This window comes from Polyodon spathula, chromosome 16 (genome assembly GCF_017654505.1).
Source record: "Polyodon spathula isolate WHYD16114869_AA chromosome 16, ASM1765450v1, whole genome shotgun sequence".
In the NCBI taxonomy this organism is placed as follows: Eukaryota; Metazoa; Chordata; class Actinopteri; order Acipenseriformes; family Polyodontidae; genus Polyodon; species Polyodon spathula.
In genome coordinates this window covers 11,916,537-11,939,722 of record NC_054549.1, presented here as the reverse complement: position 1 = coordinate 11,939,722, position 23,186 = coordinate 11,916,537, and the positions used below count along the sequence as shown (strand labels likewise).

General features: G+C 39.6%; 4 protein-coding genes and 1 long non-coding RNA gene across 9 annotated transcripts; 2 read left to right on the top strand and 3 right to left on the bottom strand.

Moving 5' to 3' along the window:
* The first annotated feature begins 186 nt into the window (after positions 1-186).
* Positions 187-6,606, top strand: LOC121328598 (leucine-rich repeat-containing protein 47-like). Its single transcript, XM_041273406.1, has 7 exons — positions 187-788; positions 1,359-1,832; positions 2,176-2,292; positions 3,272-3,387; positions 3,799-3,901; positions 4,842-4,931; positions 5,640-6,606. Exons 1-7 carry the CDS (start codon positions 210-212, stop codon positions 5,886-5,888), a joined length of 1,728 nt encoding a protein of 575 aa, XP_041129340.1. The 5' UTR covers positions 187-209; the 3' UTR covers positions 5,889-6,606.
* A 3,184-nt stretch (positions 6,607-9,790) lies between these two features.
* On the bottom strand, positions 9,791-12,183 carry LOC121329384 (small integral membrane protein 1-like). Its single transcript, XM_041274964.1, has 3 exons — positions 12,084-12,183; positions 11,481-11,601; positions 9,791-10,815 (listed from the first exon to the last, which is right to left on the bottom strand). The coding sequence occupies exons 2-3, from the start codon at positions 11,576-11,578 to the stop codon at positions 10,689-10,691; spliced, it is 225 nt and encodes a 74-aa protein (XP_041130898.1). The 5' UTR covers positions 11,579-11,601; positions 12,084-12,183; the 3' UTR covers positions 9,791-10,688.
* Positions 12,184-13,933: 1,750 nt separating this feature from the next.
* On the top strand, positions 13,934-16,724 carry LOC121328397 (mitotic spindle assembly checkpoint protein MAD2B-like). Of its 5 annotated transcripts, none has more exons than XM_041273034.1 (9): positions 13,947-13,985; positions 14,345-14,396; positions 14,492-14,610; positions 14,741-14,812; positions 14,886-14,986; positions 15,277-15,371; positions 15,648-15,721; positions 15,856-15,948; positions 16,245-16,724. In XM_041273034.1, the coding sequence occupies exons 2-9, from the start codon at positions 14,357-14,359 to the stop codon at positions 16,284-16,286; spliced, it is 636 nt and encodes a 211-aa protein (XP_041128968.1). In that variant the 5' UTR covers positions 13,947-13,985; positions 14,345-14,356; the 3' UTR covers positions 16,287-16,724. The 5 variants fall into 5 exon arrangements, with proteins under 5 accessions (XP_041128969.1, XP_041128968.1, XP_041128967.1 ...); XM_041273033.1 differs by having other exon boundaries at positions 15,856-16,032; XM_041273032.1 differs by lacking the exon at positions 16,245-16,724 and having other exon boundaries at positions 15,856-16,112.
* A 93-nt stretch (positions 16,725-16,817) lies between these two features.
* Positions 16,818-19,299, bottom strand: LOC121328398 (coiled-coil domain-containing protein 27-like). Its single transcript, XM_041273037.1, has 6 exons — positions 19,155-19,299; positions 18,931-19,061; positions 18,607-18,684; positions 18,124-18,336; positions 17,831-17,936; positions 16,818-17,415 (listed from the first exon to the last, which is right to left on the bottom strand). Exons 1-5 carry the CDS (start codon positions 19,279-19,281, stop codon positions 17,865-17,867), a joined length of 621 nt encoding a protein of 206 aa, XP_041128971.1. The 5' UTR covers positions 19,282-19,299; the 3' UTR covers positions 16,818-17,415; positions 17,831-17,864.
* Positions 19,300-19,866: 567 nt separating this feature from the next.
* LOC121328430 lies at positions 19,867-22,287 on the bottom strand. Its single transcript, XR_005951686.1, has 5 exons — positions 22,002-22,287; positions 20,976-21,156; positions 20,767-20,890; positions 20,234-20,454; positions 19,867-20,022 (listed from the first exon to the last, which is right to left on the bottom strand). It is a non-coding gene; the product is annotated as an uncharacterized LOC121328430 (long non-coding RNA).
* Positions 22,288-23,186: the final 899 nt, after the last annotated feature.

Here is a 23,186-nt window from a genome sequence, read left to right as displayed (position 1 = left end):
AGGAGGTCGTTGAGCCATTTTTACTGTTATGGATTTGAAGTATGCGATTTAGTTTTTTTTTTTTCCTTATATCTGAGAACGGGATCAATTTAAAAAAAAAAAAATGTAAGTTACAATTTGTCTGATGCTTGTTTTTTTTGTTTTTTTATAGGAAGTAGTTACATTCCTCTTCCGGTTTTTGCGGTCTTTTCTTTTCATTCTACGGCAGTATGGCGGCTGCTGATGGAGACTCGAGTACGTTGTGGGCTGAAAAGATTGAAAAAGCTGAGAGGGAGAAGAGACGGGAGCTCGTACTGCAAGGGCAACTTACTGACAAGAAAACCGGCGGCCTAGATCCCAAAATATATTCGCTCACACTCCTTAACTATCTGGAAATCAGCCAGTGCCCCAGCTTGAGGGAGATAGACACAGGGATTGGCAATTTGATTCATCTGCAAAGCCTTCTTCTGTGCAGGAATAAACTTTCCGAGATCCCCAGAGCTGTCGGGAATTTGAAGAGCTTGAAAGTGTTGGACGTGTCCGTCAATGAGCTACAGGCACTGCCCGAAGAGATATCCCAGCTCTGCGATTTGAACACACTCAACGTCAGCTGCAATCAAATCAAAACGTTGCCCCCCGGCCTGAACAAGTGCGTGAAGTTGGCCATTATCAACATCTCCAAAAACGAGATTTCAGCCTTCCCGGCTGATTTCTTCTCCGACGACCTCGACCTTCTCAGTACCATCGTAGCCAACGAGAATGCGATTGCAGATATTGGAGGCGAGATAAGCCGCCTTTCTGCTCTCAAGGTACTGTCTCTGTAAATATACGTCATGCAGGTGAAGGCTCCACGCCGTTTGTGACGTACAGAAAACATGGAGCCAGGCATTGCTGACAAATTTAAAGCAAGGCGCAGTGCTAAAACAGCATTATACAATTGTTGGCAATACGTGTTTGCATTGCTTTACCCGAGCTGTAGTCGATTTTGATGAGGTGGCGGTGCTGTAGCAGCCGGCCGCTGCAGGTCAGTGCAGGCTAATGCAGGAGCAGGCACCAAACTGAACGAATTTCTGCCTGCAGCTGGTATAAACACACCGGACAACCAGCAGGGTTTTGTGTCTGATGAATTAACAAGTTAACCAAGAATCATATCTTGGTGTGCACCTCAGATAAAATTCCCCCGATAATGTAATACAATTAAAACAGGAAGCACAAAATGCCCTTTTGTACAATGTCAATTCAATTTCACTGTGTTTTGACGCATGCTCCAGTGCTCTTTTTTAAAACCTTTTTTTTTCCCAGGGGTCTATCAAACCCGCTGTGGGTGTTTATCTATTTTCGTATTGACTTTTTTTTAACACTTTGTCTTCTTTTCCCAGAATTTAGATCTTTCAAACAACAAGCTCACAGAGATCCCCTCAGAGCTGGCGGACTGTTGCAAGCTGAAGGAGATCAACTTTCGAGGGAACAAGCTGAAAGACAAACGCCTGGAGAAGATGGTGAACGGCTGTCAGACCAAGTCTGTCCTGGACTATCTGAGAGCAGGCGGCAGGGGCAAGGGGAAAGGCAAGGGGAAGCAGGACGCGGGAGAAAAAGACGACTTCAGGGAGAAGGAGAAAAAGAAAAGGCCAGATAAGCGTCAAAAGAACAAGAAGGATCAGGAGGGCGAGGAGGAGGAGGAAGATTTAAACAGAATGATGGTCAGGGTCTTGCATGTATCAGACAGCCCCACTGCAGTCACTGTCAAAGTGACCGCTTTGGTGAAAGAAGTGCGGCCGTACATTGTCTGCTGCATTGTCAAAGGGATGAACCTGAAATCGGGAAATGCTTTGAAAAGATTCCTCACCGCGCAGGTAATAAAATACACGCTTTGTAGTTCAGGGCTGTTTCCAGTACAGGGTGGTCTGGGGTGGTCTCCACCAGGGTGATGCCACATTGCTTCCCCACCCCTGTTTCCTTCAAGTCAGGGAATCTGCAGCAATGCTTTTTGACTTTCTCCCCTGTTGAAGTGTCAGACCGCTAGCTGACGGGGAGAAGCCTGCTTTTATATATCATACGGGTGTACGCATAACTGTTTCTAGCCAAAAAATGTGCATCTGTTTCGTTAGAAATATATCACCCAGCTTTAAAAAGATCTGTTTGATCACTAGAGAGCAGATTTCATTTAGTGAAATATTATTGTCTTTTTAATTTAAGATAAAGCTGCATGATGAAATCTGTGAAAAGAGAACGAAGGCAACCATTGCCACACACGACCTGCAGCTTGTAAAGGGACCCCTGCTGTATGATGCCAGATCACCCAAAACACTGAAGGTATGGCATGAAAGACTTTCTTTATAATTCTAAGTATGAACAATAATGATTCTGAACAGGTTTGTATAACAGTAGTGTCACAAATTGAATGTAGTAATAGATTAAGAATATGTGGTATTAATATACATGTTCATTATCTGAACTGAAGTATAAACTTATAAACCAAGAATAAACCTGGAGTTCAGTGACGAGATGTAAGCGTTATCTCAGAAAGCATACATGTAGTATATCTATGGAAAAACACCCCCTTTGTGTTTTCAATGTATATAAATAGTCAATGGGAAGGGTGCCTACCTATGTCATAGATTGGTATCTATATTTAGCCTCATGGTTTCACTTTTTTGCACACAAACTATGTTGCATATTCAGCAGTAGTCATCCAGGATGTATAAGCCTGCATTATTGATGGCTGGGGCAGGGCCATTTTCCAGCTTTGTAAAGAATCTTGTTTCTGAATCCCTGGTTTAATTAGGCACATGGAACGTTACAGGCAGTCTTAATAATAAATGAAGACTGTGTGTCTCAGATTTAGCTGTGGATTGCTGCTCTGTCTATTAGAAAGCAGAGAAAAAGGCTGTTACAAGTGGAAACTGAGCAATTGTTTAAGTAGTCCAGTTGCTTTGTGAACTCAGTGTGATCACAATGGTGTATATACTCAATTCACCCAGCTTTTATTGCCCACCCCCAAAAATCATTCCCAGATATGCATGATATCTGTAATATATACAAGCCGCATCTCCCCGTTGCGAGTTCCATTCACAGTGGGCAAGGCAACAGATCTGTCAGGTTGGTTGGTTGGTAGGTGCTTCCAAGAACGCAGATTTCTGCTGCAACTTCTTCTTTTAAATTATTGATTTCTGACTGGCCTGGGTGCCTCTACTCCCTGCTGGCAGTGTAAAGGCTGGTTTCCTGGTAAGAGAGAGTCTCAGGATCCACTTACCCCCTTTCTACTCTCACCCGCCCTGTTGTTCCCTGTTAGATCGTCCCACTGGGTCGCAAGGAGATCAAGGCGGCAGACTTGGTGAGACAGCTGCAGTTGGAGGCTGAGGAGCAGAGAAAACAGAAGAAAAGACAAAACGTGTCCGGACTTCACAAGTGAGTACGTCTTTCCAAAGCTGTTGCCCTAGGAACAGTCTGGACAGGAGACTGAAATCAGATACATTTCCATGGGACACATTGACTTACTCACTTATTTTACTTGTTCATTCAGGTGAGCATTTTCAAAAGCAAGTTAGTAACTTCCAGCTGCACACGTTGAGCAACACTAATCACAAACATAAGTAAATGCAGAAATCACAGGTGCTGCAGAGACAGCTGTAGTACAGTCGTGCCCCCCCCCCCCCCCCCCCCCCCCCAATATCCTGCAAATATTAATATTGACCATTTTACAGGAAGCCCATCAAATATATTTGAAATAATAAAATAGTCTTAGTCCCTGTGTGTGTCTGAAGCTTTTTGTAAACTTTTCCAGCACTAATTCCAGTTTGATTTCCCTTAATCCTCCAGGTACCTGCAGTTACTGGATGAAAAGGAAAACTACCCCTGTGTGGTTGATGCCGAGGATCATGTGATCTCTTTTCCACCAATCACAAACAGTGAGAAGACTAAGGTAGGGGCAGCTTTCTCTGAATAGCTGTAAAAACCCCATGTAGTTGGTGCTGCACTGTATAGAAATCAAGGTGTAGAGAGGGTGGGAGATGGGATACTGGGTTCATGCAGCCATTGCATATTTAGTGTTGTTGCTTCACAGTAAAGACATGGGGCTGCTCAATGAAGAGGTTATTAAAGAGTGTTGATTTGCATAATTGACAAGGCTGTTTAGCGGCTTGGCGTGTGTGTGCGCGTGCATTTAACAAGGTCATGGTTGTTGACCAAGAGTAAACATGCTTTGTGTTGAGGGGTTTATTTATCTCTGAAATCCAGTTTCATGGTTTGTTAAATCATTTAGGAACAAAACTAGAGGAGGGCATTCAACCCATCAGTGCTCGTCCAGTTCCTAGGAACCATTTGTGATCTAAAAAAAAAAGAAATATCAAGGATCCCAATGATTCAGCATCAACAACGTGGCTAGGTAACCCCGTCCGTACTCGACACACTCTGAGTAAAGCAGAATCTCCTGCCCTCTTTCCAGTCTCTCAGATTTCCAGCAGTGTCCTGTAGTCCTAGTTTCTGCGTTGCACTCAAAGTATTGGTGAGGATTCACTTTGAACTCCTTTTAAGATTAACGACTATTATGATATCCCCTCTGTAATTCTTTGTTCTAGATTCAGATCTCTCAATCTATCATTATAGCTCATTTCTCTAAGGGAAATGATCAGAATTGAACACAGTATTCTAGGTGCGGTCTCAGCAGTGTTTTCCAGAGCTTCAGCATACTCCACTTTGACGTGCTCTTACAGATGTAATCAGCTTGTTATCTTATAAGCCTATGCCATGTTGTGATACCATATCTATGTGTTTTATGGGGGGAGGGGGGGGTTTGTGCTGCATTTTAATACTGCCTTCATTTAAAAAGAGTGTTAAAGACCAACTTGTTTCCTGTTAAGTAGATGAGAAAGTCGACCAGCGAGTTGTTTGTGGAGGTGACCAGTTCAACCAGTCTGCAGGTCTGCAAAGATGTGATGGACTCCCTGATTGTGGTGAGGCACCTTGCTTATTTATCTTCCCTGAGTTTAAGGCTCAGAGTTTAAATATTTAAGAAACCACTTAAAGTGTGTGGTTTTTTTTTTTTTTTTTTTTTAAATAAACTTTGATGTGACAGGTCTTAATCGGATTTGTTACATAAACAAGGCAGTTGTCAATTTTCCAATGCACAAAGACTGATAAATCTCCAAAGCAAACGTGAGCAATGGGATAATGTTTTAAACAGTGGTACTACTGATCCAAGAGTAACAAAAGCCAAAGCTGTAATGAGAGGAGGGCCCTTTATATTGACACAGGAGTATCTTGGAGCCTAGCCAATGACAGAAATGGGCTAAAAGCATGACCTGCAATATGAAGATAAAAAAAAAAAAAAAAAAAACTCTCTGGAGATATTAATAATGTGAGAGGAAAAACATAATTTTCAGTAAACCAACGTAGACCTGTAAAGAGGTCAAGGATGAAAAGATTTCACTCTGGGGAAAAATAGGGTTGCATTTTTTCCATGCGGAAGTTGCTTTTTCGTTAAGAAAATAAACTAAGGAGTTTCCATTCTGCATCTGAAACTTGAGCATGTGACAGCACTACAAATCCACAAACGCCGTTATAAAATATCACAGAACAGCAATACGATGTATCGCCTTAAAATATGCCGCTAACTAAATCTGGATTGATAACTAGATGACTTTGCTCTCCCCCCCTCGCAGAAAATGGCTGAGCTTAATAAATTTACCTTCGACCACAAGGAAGAAGCTTCGTTAGACCTCGAAACGGATCCAGCCAACGATGAAACAGCTACAGAGCCAGCAGCCAGTGAGAATGCAGGGAAGGATGCCTGTCCTGAGCTCACAGTGCAGCAGGTTCGAATCGTGGACACAGACGGCAGTCTCAAAGTTGTATACCCGTCCAAAACGGACTTGAATATGGACATCGGTAATCTGACTGTTGTTCGATAACTCTTGGTACTGATTTATTTACAGGTCGCTGTTGGATTCAAGCTGTGTGATGGTTGTTTTTATTTTCTTAATTCATGTAAAGTCTTTTGAAAATCACTTAAAATACATTAATACCTTTGCCTAGGGGATACATTCTAGCAGTGAAGTCACATTGATACCTCTCTTTAAAGTATGTCCTTGGTTTTGTTTTCGCCCATGTTGGAAAGACCAATTATAACCCTAATAATGGTTAATTCTTTCTTCAAGGTAAACTTCATTTTTACTGGGATAAAACACTGCTGCTTTTGGAAGATTTACTTTGAAAGAAGTAAAACCTAAAATATTTTTGATTTACTACATAAAGGAAGAGAAATGTATCTTTTATAACGTTTCATTTTGCTTCTTTTCTGTCTATAACCTCTGAAAACTAAGAGAAATAATAGTTAATAGCAGCAATTATTGTATTAATGTTCTACCTTCCTAACATTAGCAGAATCAGTTGGAATCCAGAACTTGTGATTGTGCATACATCGTCATGGAGACCTAGATTCTAAAGCCCTTCAGAACTACAGCATGCTAAAGAATTGCTGTACAAATCGCATCACAATTTGACAACAATTAGCAAAATAGCCCAGGATCCAGTAGGTACAATGTTAAGCCAAGCTTGTCTACGTTTCACATTGCAGTTAAATGTAACCATATCTCAATGAATCGCACAATAAATAAATTCAGTACTCAATTGTGATTGTTATTTTGACGTTTCAGACATTTGCCACAACTATGGAAATAAAAAGAAATATTTCCAACTGCATTCTACACAGATCAAAATGGGTGTGATTGTTCAAACGGGAACTAACTTTACTCTGTTGCATTCTGATTGGCTGTAGTACATGTGTAGAGGACAGCGGTAAGATGATAGAGTATCAAAATGAAACTCCCGTTTCTAACAGCAATGCTTTTATGAACACCAAATCTGTCACGCAACTGTATTGCATTGTGTGTTACGGAGTCGACTGTAACATCATACATTCAGAGCAACGGTGCGTAAAGCAGAACCATTGACGTTCTGCAACTGCATGGGAATTCAATGGTTAACGAGAAAGAGGGCGGGTATTGCTACTGCTCACCTTGCCTTAACGTTGAAGGGCTGCAACTGACTAGAAAAGAAAGAGGCGTTAACCCACCCATGCTGTATATAGGAAGGATAGGGGAGAAACACTGCATTCACTTGGAACTGGTCAAGTGGAATCATACAGTACAATATCAGGGAGCTAAGAGCAAGTTTACAAAATAAACGCAGTAAGATAAAAAAAAAAAAAAAAAAAAAAACTGACTTTTAAAAAGGATATGACGATGAAGACGTCTTTGCGGTTTAAACAGACGAAACAAGCCTGGCTTGAGACTAAAAGAGACAATTGCAACAACGTGATCAGGTTAGGCGTCAGTGAAGCGGACTTTGAAAATGCTTCAGCCATGAATGTTCAAAGCATCGGCCGGGGGTGGAAACCGATGCCAGTTACGCACATGCCCGATCCTGGGGGTGTACGTGCTGGAACTTCGACATCCTGTAAACTGGGTAAGGCTAGAGGGCTTTTTACGAAATCCAGTCCTTTAATGGAGAAAATACCCCCGATTTCCACACAGAGACGTAACAGCATTGGGGAGTTGTCTGAAAACGTGATTTTACCTCCGATCAAGGTGTCCAAAATTTCCACCAGCGCAGCTATTTGCGCAACAAAGCGTGCTTCACAGCGTCAAGTATCCAGAGCAAGGCCAGAATCCAAACAACACAGAACGAGCCCTGAACATGCAAACGTTTTCTTCAGGTCCCCCAGACAATTCTGGCATCTTCAAAAGGATACCAGATCACAATACTTCCTTGACAATCCGATTGTCAAACCTGCTGCTGAGAGTTTGAAAAACGGCAAGACAAATGAGGCTGGCATCACCTCTCACGCGCGTGTAATTAAGAGGGCCAGTGTAAAACAATCCCCCACCGTCAGCAAAAAAACCTGGCCAGAGCCACACCAGTAGCAGACAGATTCATAAAACCAAAATCGATACTGGCAGCAGCGTGAAAACAAGACAAAAGTCACTGTCTTCCAACGATTCTGCCATTGAAACCGAATCTGTGAGTGAAAATCTGGAGGAGGGCATGGAAAACGAACACGAAACCCAACGCTCGCCGGAGGAGGACTATTACACGAACCAAAGAATCGCTGAGTGGGTCCTTAAAGTTAATGGCAGTTTGTTTTCTCTGACACCAGATCCAGACATCAACAACTCCAGAAAGGAACAGGACACTGCCATAAAGATCGTCTATGATGGCGACTGACAGTCTTGCCAGGTTTAATGGTGTTGTGTGTGTTGTGTTCTTACCCACAGGCCGGTACCAAATACGCGTGCACAATACTACCGAGCTGAACAAATATTCAGGTGTTTTTGAATGCTGTCTATATTTATTGAAACGTTATAATGGATGGTTTACCATCTGTCATTATCAGGTATTTTTTTCCTGTACTGTATCGAGGGCAATTGACCGGCGTTACGCATAAGGACAGACGTTTTTTTGCGCCATAATGTTTGAATGGAAATCGCTTATATACATAAACTAAATATGATGTACCTCTTCTGTATAAATAAATCAAACTTCAAAAGGGTCTGTCTTAAGGAAAGGTGCTTATTCATTGTTCATTCATTGAAAAAGAAAAGAACACTTAGCTCATCCGCACAATTACTGTTATAAAACAAATCCTCTCTCAACACCTTAACACAAACTTCAATAAACTGTTTGCACAATGAAAACATGTATTATGTTCTGTCAATAAAAAAAGAAGAAAAAAAATTATAAAGTCAGTTCTGTAAGTAATCGGTTTCTCAAAATGTTTTTGGATCCATCATTCACTCTAATTGAAATGAACCCTAATCACATTAGAGGTTATATGGCTTTAAACAGTAAAGCATGCTGCCCACAGTAAATGCCAACACAAAGCCAAGTGCCTGCGGGCATGTTCCTATGGTCTGTCGGTTTCTTGATAGATGAAAGGATTGTTATTTTTTTTGATCAACAGGGTATGTCCAGTTTCTTGCGTACGCATTTGTGACAGTGCGTAATGCGTTTGCATATCGGCCTATCCAGTCCTTCATCATTCTGTGGATACACATTCTGTGGCATTTCGCCTGCAATGTCTCCGTTATTAACTCCAGGTATGTCCGGTTGAACATTTTAATTTCCCATACAGAATCTCTGAAACTTCAACCCCATAGAGAATAAAGGCAACGCTGTATTTGTGTAGCTGATATTCATACATCGCATATTTAGTGATAACACCAGCAGAGTAAAAGAGAACTGTCAGTTGGCTGCTAATGTCTCAAGTTCCTAAAACGTCGGCCTTTTGTTGTTTCCTGGCGACAGTGTGACACAAGTATAGGTATTGCAGGTGCTATAGGGTCATATATCATTTTCATCCTCCACTCCGTAAACAGATTCTAGTATGTCAGTCTATAAAACCTCTTTCCTTCATCTCAACCTACATGAGAATAAAAACGTGCAGAATTGAAAGTAATCTGTTTTTGTGTTATGAAGGTTTTGCGGTGCCACCCCACTGTAAAAACTTTATGGAAAGCACTAGTGTAATCGTTATTGAGAAAGGCTATGATACGTGGATGACACTCTTAAAAGATCACTCAAGTTAATCTGAAACAGTAGTGTGACCACTGTATTTACAAGGTATTCTTTCATTTGAACACAATGAAAAAGTAATTCACTATTGACCACAGACTTCTTGAGTCATTTTAACTTTAGTTTGTTTTTATAGTACAACTGTAATTGTTCAGCAAGTGTGAAATAAAACCGAGTCGACTGTAAAATGTATCCATTTAATTACAAATCACTTGTATTTTATATATACATATATGGCTGAGATTGTTTCTTTGTTAAACATGTTGCTTTTAGTTCTAAAGTATATGTTCAGTGAAATTTGAATTCAATATTCATATCAATATCAACTGTGATACTAGGAGTATATGAATTTGATTGATTGGAAAATCACTGATAAAATATAGTTTGAGGATATTGTATTATTTCTATGTACATCTACAGAAGAAACAGGCTTCACACTGAGGACTGGTGGTAATAGTCTATAGAAAAAAGAACAGTAAAACCTACATGACCAGTCACCTGAACTCATGGTTCTTATTATTTGTAAATATAAAACCGTTTTCTTTGCAATGTTAATATCCATCTGATAAAGAATATATTGAGAGGCGGCAGAGGAGGGTCTTGGACTTGTAAAACAACAGAACAGTAAAGAAATGAACGTCTTTCACATGCTAAAGGCTTTGCAGATAAACATGATAGGCATCAACGCAGAAAAACCCTAAGAACTATTACCCATCTGCGTAACTTGATCGCTTACACCCATAATTTCTGACAGATCGAATGCTGTAGTTATGAGCAGCACATCTGAAATTATTTTGCAGCACACAAATTTTATATTCCCTTTTTAAAGGAAACATTGGTAAATTATAAATCCTTGCAATAAAGCAAATTAACGTGTATCAATATTTATCTGGGTCCAGCTGACATATCAATGATGACTTGTTAGGTGAACCCAACTTGATATTCATATTCCATTTTCTCTCCTGGTTGCACATATTTCTAATTTACCAGAGCATAAGAATTGAACAGCTGTGTACTTGATGGTTTCAATTCTAACAATCTACAAACCCAATCTGCTGGTGGATACACACTTCATGCAATGCTTTTCTTTTGTTGCACAACTGAAAAAGTTTTTGCTCTGTGATCAAATGAAACATCGCTTATTTACACTTGTGTACGTAGTAGCCAGTGACGTATCCAATGATGAAAACGAGGCTCAGAATCGCAAGCACTCCGATCAACTTCATGGCAATGCCAGGCGTCCCAGTGCACAGCTGCTTGGAGATCCTAGGCAAAGACAGAAAGCAACACGCAACTTTAGCTGCAGAACCTTTTAAACACTTGCTTTCATCTAACAGACTTGTCTTTAGATGTTTGCTTATCCTTGTTCATCTAGTCCATCTTCAAAGCCTTGTCTCATATATAATGCAATGTAAAAACAGTAGCCCTGTGGGATGCCATATCTGAAAGACAGACAGACAGACAGACAGAACATTTGGTCTTCCTCAATGTACATAGTAAAATGTCCAGGTTAATCTACAGCTATGACCAAAAGTTCTGCATCACCCTTTAGAATGAACTCATTTTGCTTCATAAAGTCGAATGAAACCTGCTGAATAATGTAAATTAAATTACTTTACATACCACTTTGTAGTTTTCCAAAAATGTAAAAATCGAAATCTAACATGAAATACTGTAACTATTATTATGGCTTCTGGGAGACTTTTGAAATATCATTGTGGTGTTTCTTTCATTACATAATGTTAAATAAAATATCTAAATTATACTTATATATATATATATATATATATATATATATATATATATATATATATATATATATATATATATATAGTGTGTGTGTCTCTATCCTAAAACCTTAGGTGATGTAAAACTTTTGGCCATAGCTGTATACTGAAATGGTTTAACCTATAAGAAAGCCAGTGCCGTACCCCTCTAGTGTGGATGTGGAAGAGACATTGATGTTGACTTCATCCTGGCAGCTCTCATTCCAGCGAGCGTACTGCACATCTGACTCCTGGGGCTCCATCCTTCAGAGTGATGCAGCTTCGTCTGAAAAGAGCCAAGCAGCAGAGGTTAGCCATGACGATAGATTCAGCCATTGGTCTTGAGAGTTTTCAACTGGCAACAAAGATGAATATTTTATTCAGTATTATGCCTGGCAATGCTGGTTACTGTACAGTACAATGTATGTGAATTACTGTATATCACATTATGTCACGAAAGACAGCAAGTTTCCATAGCAACATAAGCACAAGAGATGTCTGTAAAAAGAATCTTATATAACTGGATTCCTGCAGGTGTGTGTGTATGTGTGTGTATCCACAGTCTTTATTTTTAAAAAAACCACCACTAGTCACGTGTTTCCGCATGCATTGCTTACTGTGATCCAATAGAAACAAATGGGACTGCAACAAAGTGCTTTCTAATAAAGCAGAATGAACTCAAGCCTAAGAAAGAAAAATGTGGCGCATCTCAGTAACCCCTAGACAGTGTCTCTTTTTTTTTGTGAAGAAAGGTGCGTTGTCACTTACCTGAATGTGGTACAGTTAATACAACACCCAGACCAACCGCTTCCCAAAGCAGAGTTATTTAAGACCCTCACGCTCTACAGTAGTCTAAACTCAATCAAGGTTCACTGCGTTCAGCAGGAAATGCACACATATCTCTGTGCCATGACCCTCGGCACTAATAAAATAGTCAATTTGATACGAACTTTGTACAATGACTAATTGTTGATACATTACTGCGTGTTTCTCGTAAGCAAAAGGAGTAGACAAATAAAAACAAAATGACACTCACATTTCCGGAAGCGCTCCAGCAATTCATCAGATTAAAATGTTTAATTTTAGTCTTATGCACCTGGCCTATTAAAAATACCTTATTTAATTTGTATGTTTTCATTAAAAAGTGCACAATTATTTACATGTTTAAGATATTTAAGAGTGTGTATATATATATATATATATATATATATATATATATATATATATATATATATATATATATATATATATACCACACACACACACACACACACACAGCAGACAATGACAATTCTACTGAAACATGACGAACCTGTCTGCAACAGCTGCTAGGCAGGACAGATGGCTCTCCAGTCGAAACTGGCGACAACCTAGTGAATCTTTTGTGGCCTTAAATCCAATTTGTGAACAAAAATACTGCTTTTAAATAAATCTGCAATTCCGACATCCCTCTGTTTTCCTAGACATTTCTCAAAATGCATAATAAACGTTTATTCGGTTTAGTAAACAACACTATAAAACAACAACAACAAAACAACAAAACAAATGCATTTGTTTAATCTCTTAGAAGGAAACTGCTTAAAGAAACGCTTACCCAAATTCAATCAGCAGAATACTTTTACCAGAAGTCTTTAAACGATCTGCACAAACAGAAGGGCAGCTTTACGATTTATAATAATCTATTGTTTTGTGAAAGAGACAAAAGATTCGAGATTATTTTCTTCATTAATTCTTGCATAGACACAGCGACCATGAACTAAACGTTCACCCGAGTCACCGGGCAATACACAACGCAGATAAACACGTTATTGCCAGTTTTGACTCTCAGTAAAGGTGTGGATTGTGTTGCCTCCATGCAGTGCCCTGTACTCTAACAGGGGTACCCCTCTGCTCACAATACTAAAATAAATGAACCACCAGCTGCGTCTGACCCTATAGCCCTCCAACCCCCTCCCCCTCTCACTGCTGCATCAACGAGCATCAGAATGATAGCCTTTGCATGAAGCTTGTTCCCATGTTTTTTTTTAGTATTTTTTTTCCCTGAAATGAATAATAATAATAATAATAATAATAATAATAATAATAACCTGGATTAAATCTAAATGATGACTCTGCTCACAATAGTTTTAAAATACATTGCCATCTTTTATCTAGCTGAAAACCATTGAAATCATCTCAATCCTAAACATAAACCAACTCTATATAATCGAAAGAAGTAGTACAGTTTTACATCGTCCCGGCTTTTAGCAGCAGCTAAAGAGAGTGTGATGAGCGACTTTGTATTGCGGTTTTGTATTAAGGACGGACCATGCAGTGATGTATTCCTGTCCATTCTGGATAACACAGAAGACAAGAAGAACCTTTTCATTTTCCCTATATGCTGCTGTAAATAACCTGGAATGGCTGGGGTCTTTCTTGGCAACTGCGTCTAATTAAACTTGACATTTAATATAAACGTTCCGCAAACTTTATTGCAAGTGAGCGTTGCAAGCGATATTTGTCCAGTCTGCTGCAAGAGCATTGCAATTACATAAGTGCGAGTGACTGCAAACCGACAGAAAATGAAAAGTCCCGCTCGATAGGAATCACGTGTGTGGTTTGGATTCGTCAGCAAAGAGCGACAGACGCTTTTGCAGAAAGGAAAATACCGGCGGTGCATGTAAACACTTGGTGAATATTATTTCATATATCGATAATCTTTGCAAAACATATATATATCATATATCTATATATATATATATATATATATATATATATATAATATATATATATAATTAACAGAGAAATGGATACATTAATGATGTGAAAAATAACAGCGCTGGTTTAATTCGATTCGGTTTTGGTTTGAATTTTATATTAAATGTTTTTTTTTTTGTTGCTTGTTATGTTAAAATATCGATCTAATAATAACTGACATGTGGTAATTGATCAGTCATTGGATTTTACACCAGCATTGTTATTTAATAAGAAGAGTACATGCCAACCGCCTTTTTAAAAAAAATAAAAGTAAACGTTTGAATCCTCCACAGCTTCTTAGCAGCATGACAACCCTCACGAGACAGGATCTGAATTTTGGGCAAGGTACAGCATTGATTATGTCATGTGCTTGAATGATTTAAACAGCGTTGCTTTCAGAGTCTCTCTGAGCTGGGCTGCCTTCTATTCTCTGTCTTCAGTTGTCGCTGATATCCTGTGTGAGTTTTTGGAGGTGGCCATTCACCTCATACTCTATGTCAGGGAGGTTTACCCGAGTGGGATTTTCCAGAAGAGAAAGAAATACAGCGTTCCTGTGCAGGTAAGAATGGGAGCGATCTGGAGTACACAGCCGGGCACCGTCCTAACTGACTTGTAAAAAAAAAAAAAAATGATTATCTCAGTACTAGCAATAGGAAATTAGTTGCACACTTCATTTTGTTCTTTCTCAGATGTCCTGCCACCCTGAACTGAATCAGTACATCCAAGACACTCTCCATTGCATTAAACCACTGATTGTGAAGGTAAGGCTCTGTCTGGGGGAGGGGGATTGACTCCAGTAATCAATGTAAACGTGTTTTTTTTTGTTTCTTTAAGAATGATGCTGAGAAAATAGTCCTTGTCATTATGGACAAAGGGCATCACCCAGTGGAGAGATTTGTGTTTGAAATGTCACAGCCTCCTCTGGTCTCTATCAGGTGGGATACTGTGTGTGTGTGTGTGTGTGTATAGAGAGAGAGAGATTGTAGAAGAAAACATGTGTTCTCTAAATAAGATTTCTGAAGAAAAATATTAATCAAAATGTGAAATTGCAGAAAGAATGTAGTACACTGATAATTCATGAATCAAACACTTGAAAAAAAGCTTTATAATCATTAATGGGTAGTTTATATTACTGTAAAGCCTCAGTGTTCTCATTGTTTCTTTGAAAAAAATAACCCTATCCCATATGCACAAGTCTAATGCGTTTTGTTGTGTTTGTCTCCAGCTCTGACACTTTGCTTTCTCATGTGGAGCAGTTGCTGCGAGCATTCATCCTAAAGATCAGTGTTTGTGATGCCGTTCTAGACAACAACCCCCCTGGTAAGCTTATTCTTTCTTGCATAGAAAGTATGTCAGAATCATACACCCCCAGCCCCATGACTGGAGATTCAAGATCAGAGCTTTCCATACGATGATAAAGCTGTATCGTCAGTATGTGCAGAATAGTATTGAAAAAGAATTGCCAAGTTTCATGACAATATGACATTCTTTTATAGTGAAAAATGATTTCTCTTAACTCTTCTGCTAATATCACAGAGCTGTAGTCATGTTTATTTTTCCCTGTTCCTTGCTAATACAGGATTTTATTTTTTGCAGGCTGTACATTTACAGTACTGGTTCACACCAGAGAAGCTGCCACTCGCAACATGGAAAAAATTCAGGTCATTAAGGTCAGCAGAACATCTGCTATTATTAACAGGAAAACCACAAACTAGACCGCAACAATCTCAATCCTGTTTGTTTCCGAGGAAGTTGCTAATCGAACGACACGTTCATGTCATTTAATTGGTTTCCTCTCCTGTAGGATTTCCCTTGGATTGTTGCTGATGAGCAGGAAGTGCACATGCGGGAGCCCAGACTGATCCCTCTAAAAACCATGACCTCTGACATTGTCAAAGTAAGAGAGATCCATGCATGCAGCTGCGGTCTTGAGAGCAGGAGCACACATTGGAAAGCTTTGGCTAGCTCACTGAAGTGGACAGTGAGTCTACTTAAATGCCCCGTACAGGTTGAAAGGCAGATTTTGTAAAGTTGACATATACAGACCCCAATAATCATAGTTTAATATAACATTGGGAACGATTTATCGGACACTATGATTCTGAGGTTTCTATCAGCTTTTTATCTCTGTCGGTACCACACTAAATACATTTACTTATTGAATTTAGACCACTGTTTCTCTTTTATTTTCAGATGCAGTTGTATGTTGAGGAAAGGGCTCAGAAGGCTTCTTAAACCTTTACCTTTTGCACTGTGAACGGCACTGAATCTGCTTACAGTTTGACTCAGAGGAGGCAGAAACTGGCTTCCGCAAGTAACTCAGAGTTGGCAAGGAAAATGCCTGCAGCTGCATCAGCCTTTCATCTGCCAGGAGCAGCTGCTACGGAGCAGAGACTAGAAGACTTGAAAAATATGATTTTCAAATGCTAATTATGGTGCTAAGAAACACAATATTTTTAAGGTGTAAATACAGTACATTGCAGTCCTATAAGTGTAGTGCTATAGCTTTATCTGGGCTGGCACACAGTTTTTTTTTGCTGAGGTGCCTGCAAGAAAGCAGTCCTGTCTATGCATGGGAATGCAGTGTTGAATATTGTGCTTGGGTGTAAGATTTTCTTCATTCTTAAGGAAATCTTTTTTTTTTTTTTTTTTAATTTATAATGCCATGGACTGCTTGACCGATATCCAAGCTTTTGTTTGTGAATCCCAGATGTTATTTAATGTGAACTCATTGGCAAACAGTCATTGTTGTCATTCAGTCAGAGGCCTGTTTTTACAGTTTTATTTCCTGTTAAGTTTCATTAATATGTACGGGTGAACCCAGTTTCTGCAGTGATGAAGTATGTCATGTGTAAAGTCATTAAATACTGGTTCTAATTCACAGAACATTTATATACAGACATTATGCACGTAGTTCTGTCATGTATATGCAATATTAAGTACTATAAGCAATATTATAACAAACATACGCACAGAATCCTAAGTATAGCATCAGTTGAATTTTTTCTTCTGTTATCTTAATGAAAATCTCAGACTTCCCTGCTAAAAACAATGTCATTATCAAAAATAGGATGAATGGGAAGGAACTGACAGGACACTCGCTGTCCTGCACATATGACATGTGTTACTGTATTGGTGATGAATAACCAGCATAGGTGTATGCTCCTGTATTTAATTATGAAAGACACCATTGGGACTGTGCCGCTGCTGCTCTGTAGTCATTGTGATTAGCCAGATTGCTTCAGCTCTTCCTGGATGGTGATCTGGCTTGTTTTTCGGATGTCTCTGTGATATAGAGGTTTGGAACTTTCTCTCCTTTCTGTGTGAGCATTTGGTGAAACTCAGAGCGGTCATTAACTATTTTCTGGAAAATAAAAAAAACACACATTTTCCTTTACCAAAATAATTGCAGTCCTACTGTACCTACCACATATTGTAGAACATCTGGATTTGATTTTCACTTCAAAATAATTTGCATTTATAACAGGTGGTGGCATTACAGTTAGAAAACAGATTTTTTTTTTCCTTACTACTCAACTTTCTTAGAAGTTTTTTTTTTTTTTCTGTAGATAGTACAGATTTTAACTTTGAATTGGGTGAATCCCGTTTATCCTATAGATCCTCTCCCTATACGGAAACCATTATACATGACTTACAAGAAACGGGAGGTAAGATTTGTTTTAATATTTATTATCCCGTTAAAGTGGAGGTGGAGTAAGCCACAGTATTCCACACTACATTGTCATCAAGCTCAGAATTAAAATGAGACAGTAGCAGACCTGCATGGTGCTGAGTATCTCGTTGTCACTGACTTCATTCACCAGGAGCTTGGCACCTGGAGCAATATAGGCAGCCTGGATGATTTTTTCTTCTGAACCTTTCAAACTGTGGGAATAAATATTAAAGAAAATGGTGACCTCCAATCAGCACCAAACAGACCTTATACTTGTTTTGAAAACACAAGAGTATTTATGTCAACAGCTTTGTAAGAATCCTTCACAGATCATGTAATACACATACATCTTCCTGAGGGGTTGCTCAGAAAAGCGCACGAGAAGGCTTCAGTTCGTACCCTGGACTGCAGCTGCTCCACTGCCACTTTGGTCTGGTGCTCTGACTGCTGCAGGGCAGCGGCTTTGCTCTGGATCTCTGTGCGGTCCTTCTGTAGCTGAGCGAGGCTGTCTCTCTCTGCTGCCAGCTCCTGCTGCAGCTTCTGGATCTCAGCCTTGAAGCTGGCCAGCAGCTCATTTCTCTTGGATTCCTCCTGCTTCAGTTCTGCAATTTGCTGCACAAACAATACAAGTTGTTTGGTGCTTTTAAGCTAAGTGATACAATGTGATGACTCAGAGTGGCTCACAAAATGCTGGCTGATAGTGATAGCAGCATAATACTACAAGCATGTTTGTGCATTGGTTTACATCTACACCAGTCTCAACAGCACAGCAGTAAAAGCAGTGTGGATCTGTCATTGTCACACAGATCCACCGCTTTATTCATTCAGAAAAACTACTTCTGTGCCACAGTTTGAAAAGGGCACCAAAGCTGAGTCTCTTACCTTTCTCTGTATAACGCTCTCCTTCTGCAACTCGGACATCACATCCTCATGTTTCCTGCCATCTCTTAAACTGGAAAGCTACAAACACAGTCTGGGATTTAATCAGCCTGGGTTGGACAATTTTTTCCCCTTGCATACTTACAAAGCAAACAAAGCTGTATTAATAGAACTAACATATAAATATTTGCATATAGTTTGTATTCAATAATTGATCCACTTCTCCCGAATATGGGTCACAACTTCAGCTCAACACCAGATCTGCACTGTCATGCCCAAGTAATGCCCACTTAGACAAGCGCTATTGGGTAGTCTTTTAGGGGGTACCTTGTTAGACATGGCATGCAGCTGTGCCACCCTCTCCGTCAACTCCCTCTGCAATCTGTCTTGATCAGACCTGGCCTTCAGCAGTTCTGCCTCTCGGAAAGAGAGTTCCCTCCTTAAGGAAGACACTGTGCCTGTCAGGGACACAATAATCAAAACTAAATTGCATTTGTGCAATCATAAGCAGGACTGAAGCTGGTAAATAGCTGGACACGACTTTCGCAGACCTGTAGAAATCATATAGTCCTTTCTTATTGTCTGCAGCTCCTGTGCTAGTTCCTCTTTACTCCTTTCAGGCTGAGACTCCAACTGAGAAGGGCAATCGCCCTCATTTCCAGCAGATTCAACTTCCATATTCTCATGCCTACTGTTCAAGCACTGAGAAAACAAGCGGAAATGAATTGGAAAATATACAGGGAGATGAATGCAGCAGGCAGTTCCCCTCGATGAAGGAACCCACGTGATTTATAAAGCTCGCATTTTGAAATACACTGAAACGTCTATTATTGATTTAGTATTCAGCCCTCCAAACGTCCTCAGAACAACAAAGCAGGTATTCTGCTTGAAAAACAAAATTATATGAAGATGATGTTTTGCTTTTTGTATTGAAAACTGTGAGGGAGAAATAGCTAATAATACAAATAAAATATAAACTTTATCATATGGTACATCGGTCTCTTGCTCCACGAAGTCGGATTCCCATTGGTGATGCTGCAAAGTCAAACTCTCAATCTCCTCTCTTAGATCTTCTATCAGCTGGTCTTTACTCAGAATCTCAGCTTCAAACTTCCTGAGACGACTGACTTCACCCCCCAAGCGTAGGATCAATGCTGCCTGTGGTCAGAGAACCCACAAAGAAGTAAGCTCCACTGCTAATTTCTAGTACAAGTGCATGTCGTGACTGATGGAAACACGCTCAGTCCAGCCTCTCACCTGAGCAGTGATGACTTCCTCATTCTTGGCCAGGCTCAGCTGATTGGACAGCCCAGCCACTTTTTCCTGGAGAAATGCGATCATCTCATCCTTTCGTGCCGCTTCGAACTCAAACACAGACAGTCGGTTAATTTCATCCCCGAGCATCAGCAAACACTGCTCCTGATGGGAGCAAACAAACTCATTTTAACACCATATCTAAGGGCAAGCTAGCTAATGCTTTTGTATGATTCCCATCCTTAAGGCAAGATTATAGTGAAGGTATGCATTGTTTGCTGTATCTACTTACAGCACATATTTTGCACTGGTGGCTCTATCTAAACCCTTGAAGGACTTGACTTGAACAGGTGTACACCTGTCAGCGTGATCTCACCTTCTCATGCAGTAATGTGATGTACTATAGGCAGTTCCCAGCTGGTCTCTTCTGCAGGCTTCGAGGGGCTGTGTTGGGTTTGTTCTGCTCAGACTCTCTGGTTGAACCTCTGTCCAGGGAGTTGTCATTTGGTAGTTCACCCAGGCTTTGAGAGAGAAGAAGGTGAGTCCTGCTTGATTGAAAGTTACTGTATGGACCTGTGTTTCTCACCCAGGCACCTGCTGCAACAACAGTAACCACACTGGCTTTCAACATCACAGCACGCATTTAACATTGATTATCCAGAACCTTTGCACTGCTGCTAAACACTGATCAGCAATGACTCAATTATTTGTTAATGCACGTTTTTTGTTTTTTTTGCCCATAGCTATTGATCTTCAACATACTATAAATGAGTTGAAATATTTTAGAATAAAGGCAATGTAAACATTTTCAAATAGCTAAACCGTCATTATCAAAGAAACTTGATAAAATAGCATGAATACAAGGTATGTCTATAAAACCACAGACAACACAGAGATGCATCCACTTACCCCTGGTTAGCGATTCTAATCTGCTGACTTCGGGGAGGTCTTCTGGGTTGGTATTGCTTGCTGTGTCCTCAATGGAAGGCAGATGAACCTTCTTCTCACTCCGACTAGACGTGGAGGCGTGAGGCTTCAATACACAGGAGAAAGATTATGCAGGGATTTCTTTTAGCCATCTGTTATTAGTCCAAACCCTCTCTCCACTGGGATGTTACCTGCCTGTCCTCTGAGCTGAGGAGCACCCTGTCTGTCCTCTGACCTGTCTGATTTCACTCGGACCGGACCAACGAGGTCACTCTTTGTGAATTGCCAGCAGGCAGTCTTGGGCCGCCCGGGGGGTGTTTGAGCAATGAAGGCCTTCATCCGCAGAGAGATTCCTTCCTTCATTGCTAGTGCCTATGGAAGAGGAAGAGAGAGAGAGAGAGAGAGAGAGAGAGAGATTTGAACTGCAGTGTACAAAAATGAAAAGAAAGAAGCATCTTATTTTTATTTTTTGGGATGTACACACAAGGGGATCTTGTGTGCATATAGCTAAGGTTTTACAGAATGTACATAAGCAGTCAACAGCGCCTCTCTTAAAGTGCAGAGGACTGTGCATGAGGACTGTCAAACTCTATGGAGATTAGTTGAAGTGTAAACAGGCCAGTATCCAAGCAGCGTCTTTAGTCAAACCAGTTGCATGTTTACTGTTGATGTTTGTTTTAGTGAGCAAATAAACAAGCAAAGCCAGTCATCATAAACTTGTCTATATGTAATTAAGAGCTGTATAGCGTTAATAATTCATGAATGACACGGGAGAAATATAATCGTTTCTATTATTATTATTATTATTATTATTATTATTATTATTATTATTATTATTATTATTGTTGTTGTTTTTGTTGTTGTACCGTACTTATAAGTGTTTTCCAAAAAGTTTATATTAGATAACATGCAAAAACAATATATAAAGATTCATTTAACACATAATAAAATAGCAGGCGTTTAACTATTTATGTAGACAAGTCTGACACCGTTTTTAGCTGCATTATCGGCGGAAGTCGTCACTGTGTTTTGCAGAACTAGAACGATTGTCATTCCAGAGTATCCTCCTAGTGCTGAGAACACAGCTAGTTTAAGATTTAAGATGCCTTGATCCATGGAGCTTTATAATGCAAATACACGGGCAACCACGGCTAGACATTACAACGGGTTTATTTACAAATGCACTATTTATTTAGTTTCCATTGCATGCATCTTACCTATACAGAGATGGATGCCAATATTCCCATGCTAGCGACCCAATGCCCTTACAAGTTGAGACCGACGAGTGCTTGTCTCCAAAGATGCGACTGATTGACGAAGTCTTTCGCTAATCAAAATTTCTGTTCTCCAGAGAGGGTGGGGCCGAAGCAAACCTGAGCAAGTTTTTCAAGTTGCTAAAGTTAGGACTTGGGGGACTGCTGTTATAAAGTAAGCTTTTGGGTTTTGTTAACCCTCAGCTAAAACATGTCGCCCTTTTCTTTTTGTAACGGGTTGGTTTTTAAAGTACAGGATTTTGGGTTCGAATGTTTTGGAGTAACGTTGCTTAGCAACATCAGCACTTCAATCACGAGTTTCGTTTTGTAAAGAAAATAAATAATCGCAGTAGATCAAAGGTTTTTTTTTAATATTTTTCCGTAACTATTTACAACAACTACAGGTTATTAATTAGTGTCATATAGCTACACACTCGGGCATTCGGGATGTGTTCATAATTGTTATTATTATTTTTTTTATATATATTAAAAAGTCATCATTTTTGTATAGTTATGTTTTGGTAAGACACAAACATATATTTTATTGTTATGCATATTATATCATGTTACTTTTTATTATAGTTTTTCATTTTGTTTAGTTTAATATACCTTTCTAAAGTGGTTTCTGACAATTCTGATAAGATAAGACGTGGTCAAGGAAAATCATGGACCTGTCGGTATATTATAAAATATAATCTGTGCTTAAATCTCGATTTGTGCAGTTTGTCCTTATTATCAGTGAGCAAAACGTGATGATGTTAAAGGTTCATGGTTTAGATATTTATTAAGTTTAATTGCATTTGTTGATTTTTTGTGTGTGGGATTTTTCAATATGGCTATGAGATGTCTAAAAGCCCATATGAAATCGTAAATTGAAGTCCATTCAAAAGGATGACCGCACAGTTCAAATCCATCTTGCTTTCGTGCGTGATAATAGTCGTAGGCCAAACACAGACTGAAACGGAGAATTATCGTGCAAATGGTGAGACAAACAAGACTAATAACATGCGGGTGTGTCGGATTATACTGTGGCATTCTGCATGCATTGTCTGATCCTATTAAAACAACGAGCTGCTTCGCAAAATACAGTTGCATAATTTACTGTCATGGCGGTATCATTTTGATTATTTTTTTTTTTTTTTTTTTTTT

Coding starts and splice junctions, on each gene's coding strand:
- LOC121328598 (XM_041273406.1), top strand. CDS start 210: ATGGCGGCTGCTGATGGAGACTCGAGTACGTTGTGGGCTGAAAAGATT. Junction 789..1,358: donor GCCGCCTTTCTGCTCTCAAG/GTACTGTCTCTG, acceptor TTCTTTTCCCAG/AATTTAGATCTTTCAAACAA. Junction 3,388..3,798: donor AACGTGTCCGGACTTCACAA/GTGAGTACGTCT, acceptor TTAATCCTCCAG/GTACCTGCAGTTACTGGATG.
- LOC121329384 (XM_041274964.1), bottom strand. CDS start 11,578: ATGGAGCCCCAGGAGTCAGATGTGCAGTACGCTCGCTGGAATGAGAGC. Junction 10,816..11,480: donor TCCACATCCACACTAGAGGG/GTACGGCACTGG, acceptor GTCTTTGCCTAG/GATCTCCAAGCAGCTGTGCA.
- LOC121328397 (XM_041273032.1), top strand. CDS start 14,357: ATGACAACCCTCACGAGACAGGATCTGAATTTTGGGCAAG. Junction 14,397..14,491: donor GGATCTGAATTTTGGGCAAG/GTACAGCATTGA, acceptor CTCTGTCTTCAG/TTGTCGCTGATATCCTGTGT. Junction 14,611..14,740: donor AATACAGCGTTCCTGTGCAG/GTAAGAATGGGA, acceptor GTTCTTTCTCAG/ATGTCCTGCCACCCTGAACT.
- LOC121328398 (XM_041273037.1), bottom strand. CDS start 19,281: ATGGAAGTTGAATCTGCTGGAAATGAGGGCGATTGCCCTTCTCAGTTG. Junction 18,685..18,930: donor TGCATGCCATGTCTAACAAG/GTACCCCCTAAA, acceptor CTGTGTTTGTAG/CTTTCCAGTTTAAGAGATGG. Junction 18,337..18,606: donor AGAGCGTTATACAGAGAAAG/GTAAGAGACTCA, acceptor TTGTTTGTGCAG/CAAATTGCAGAACTGAAGCA.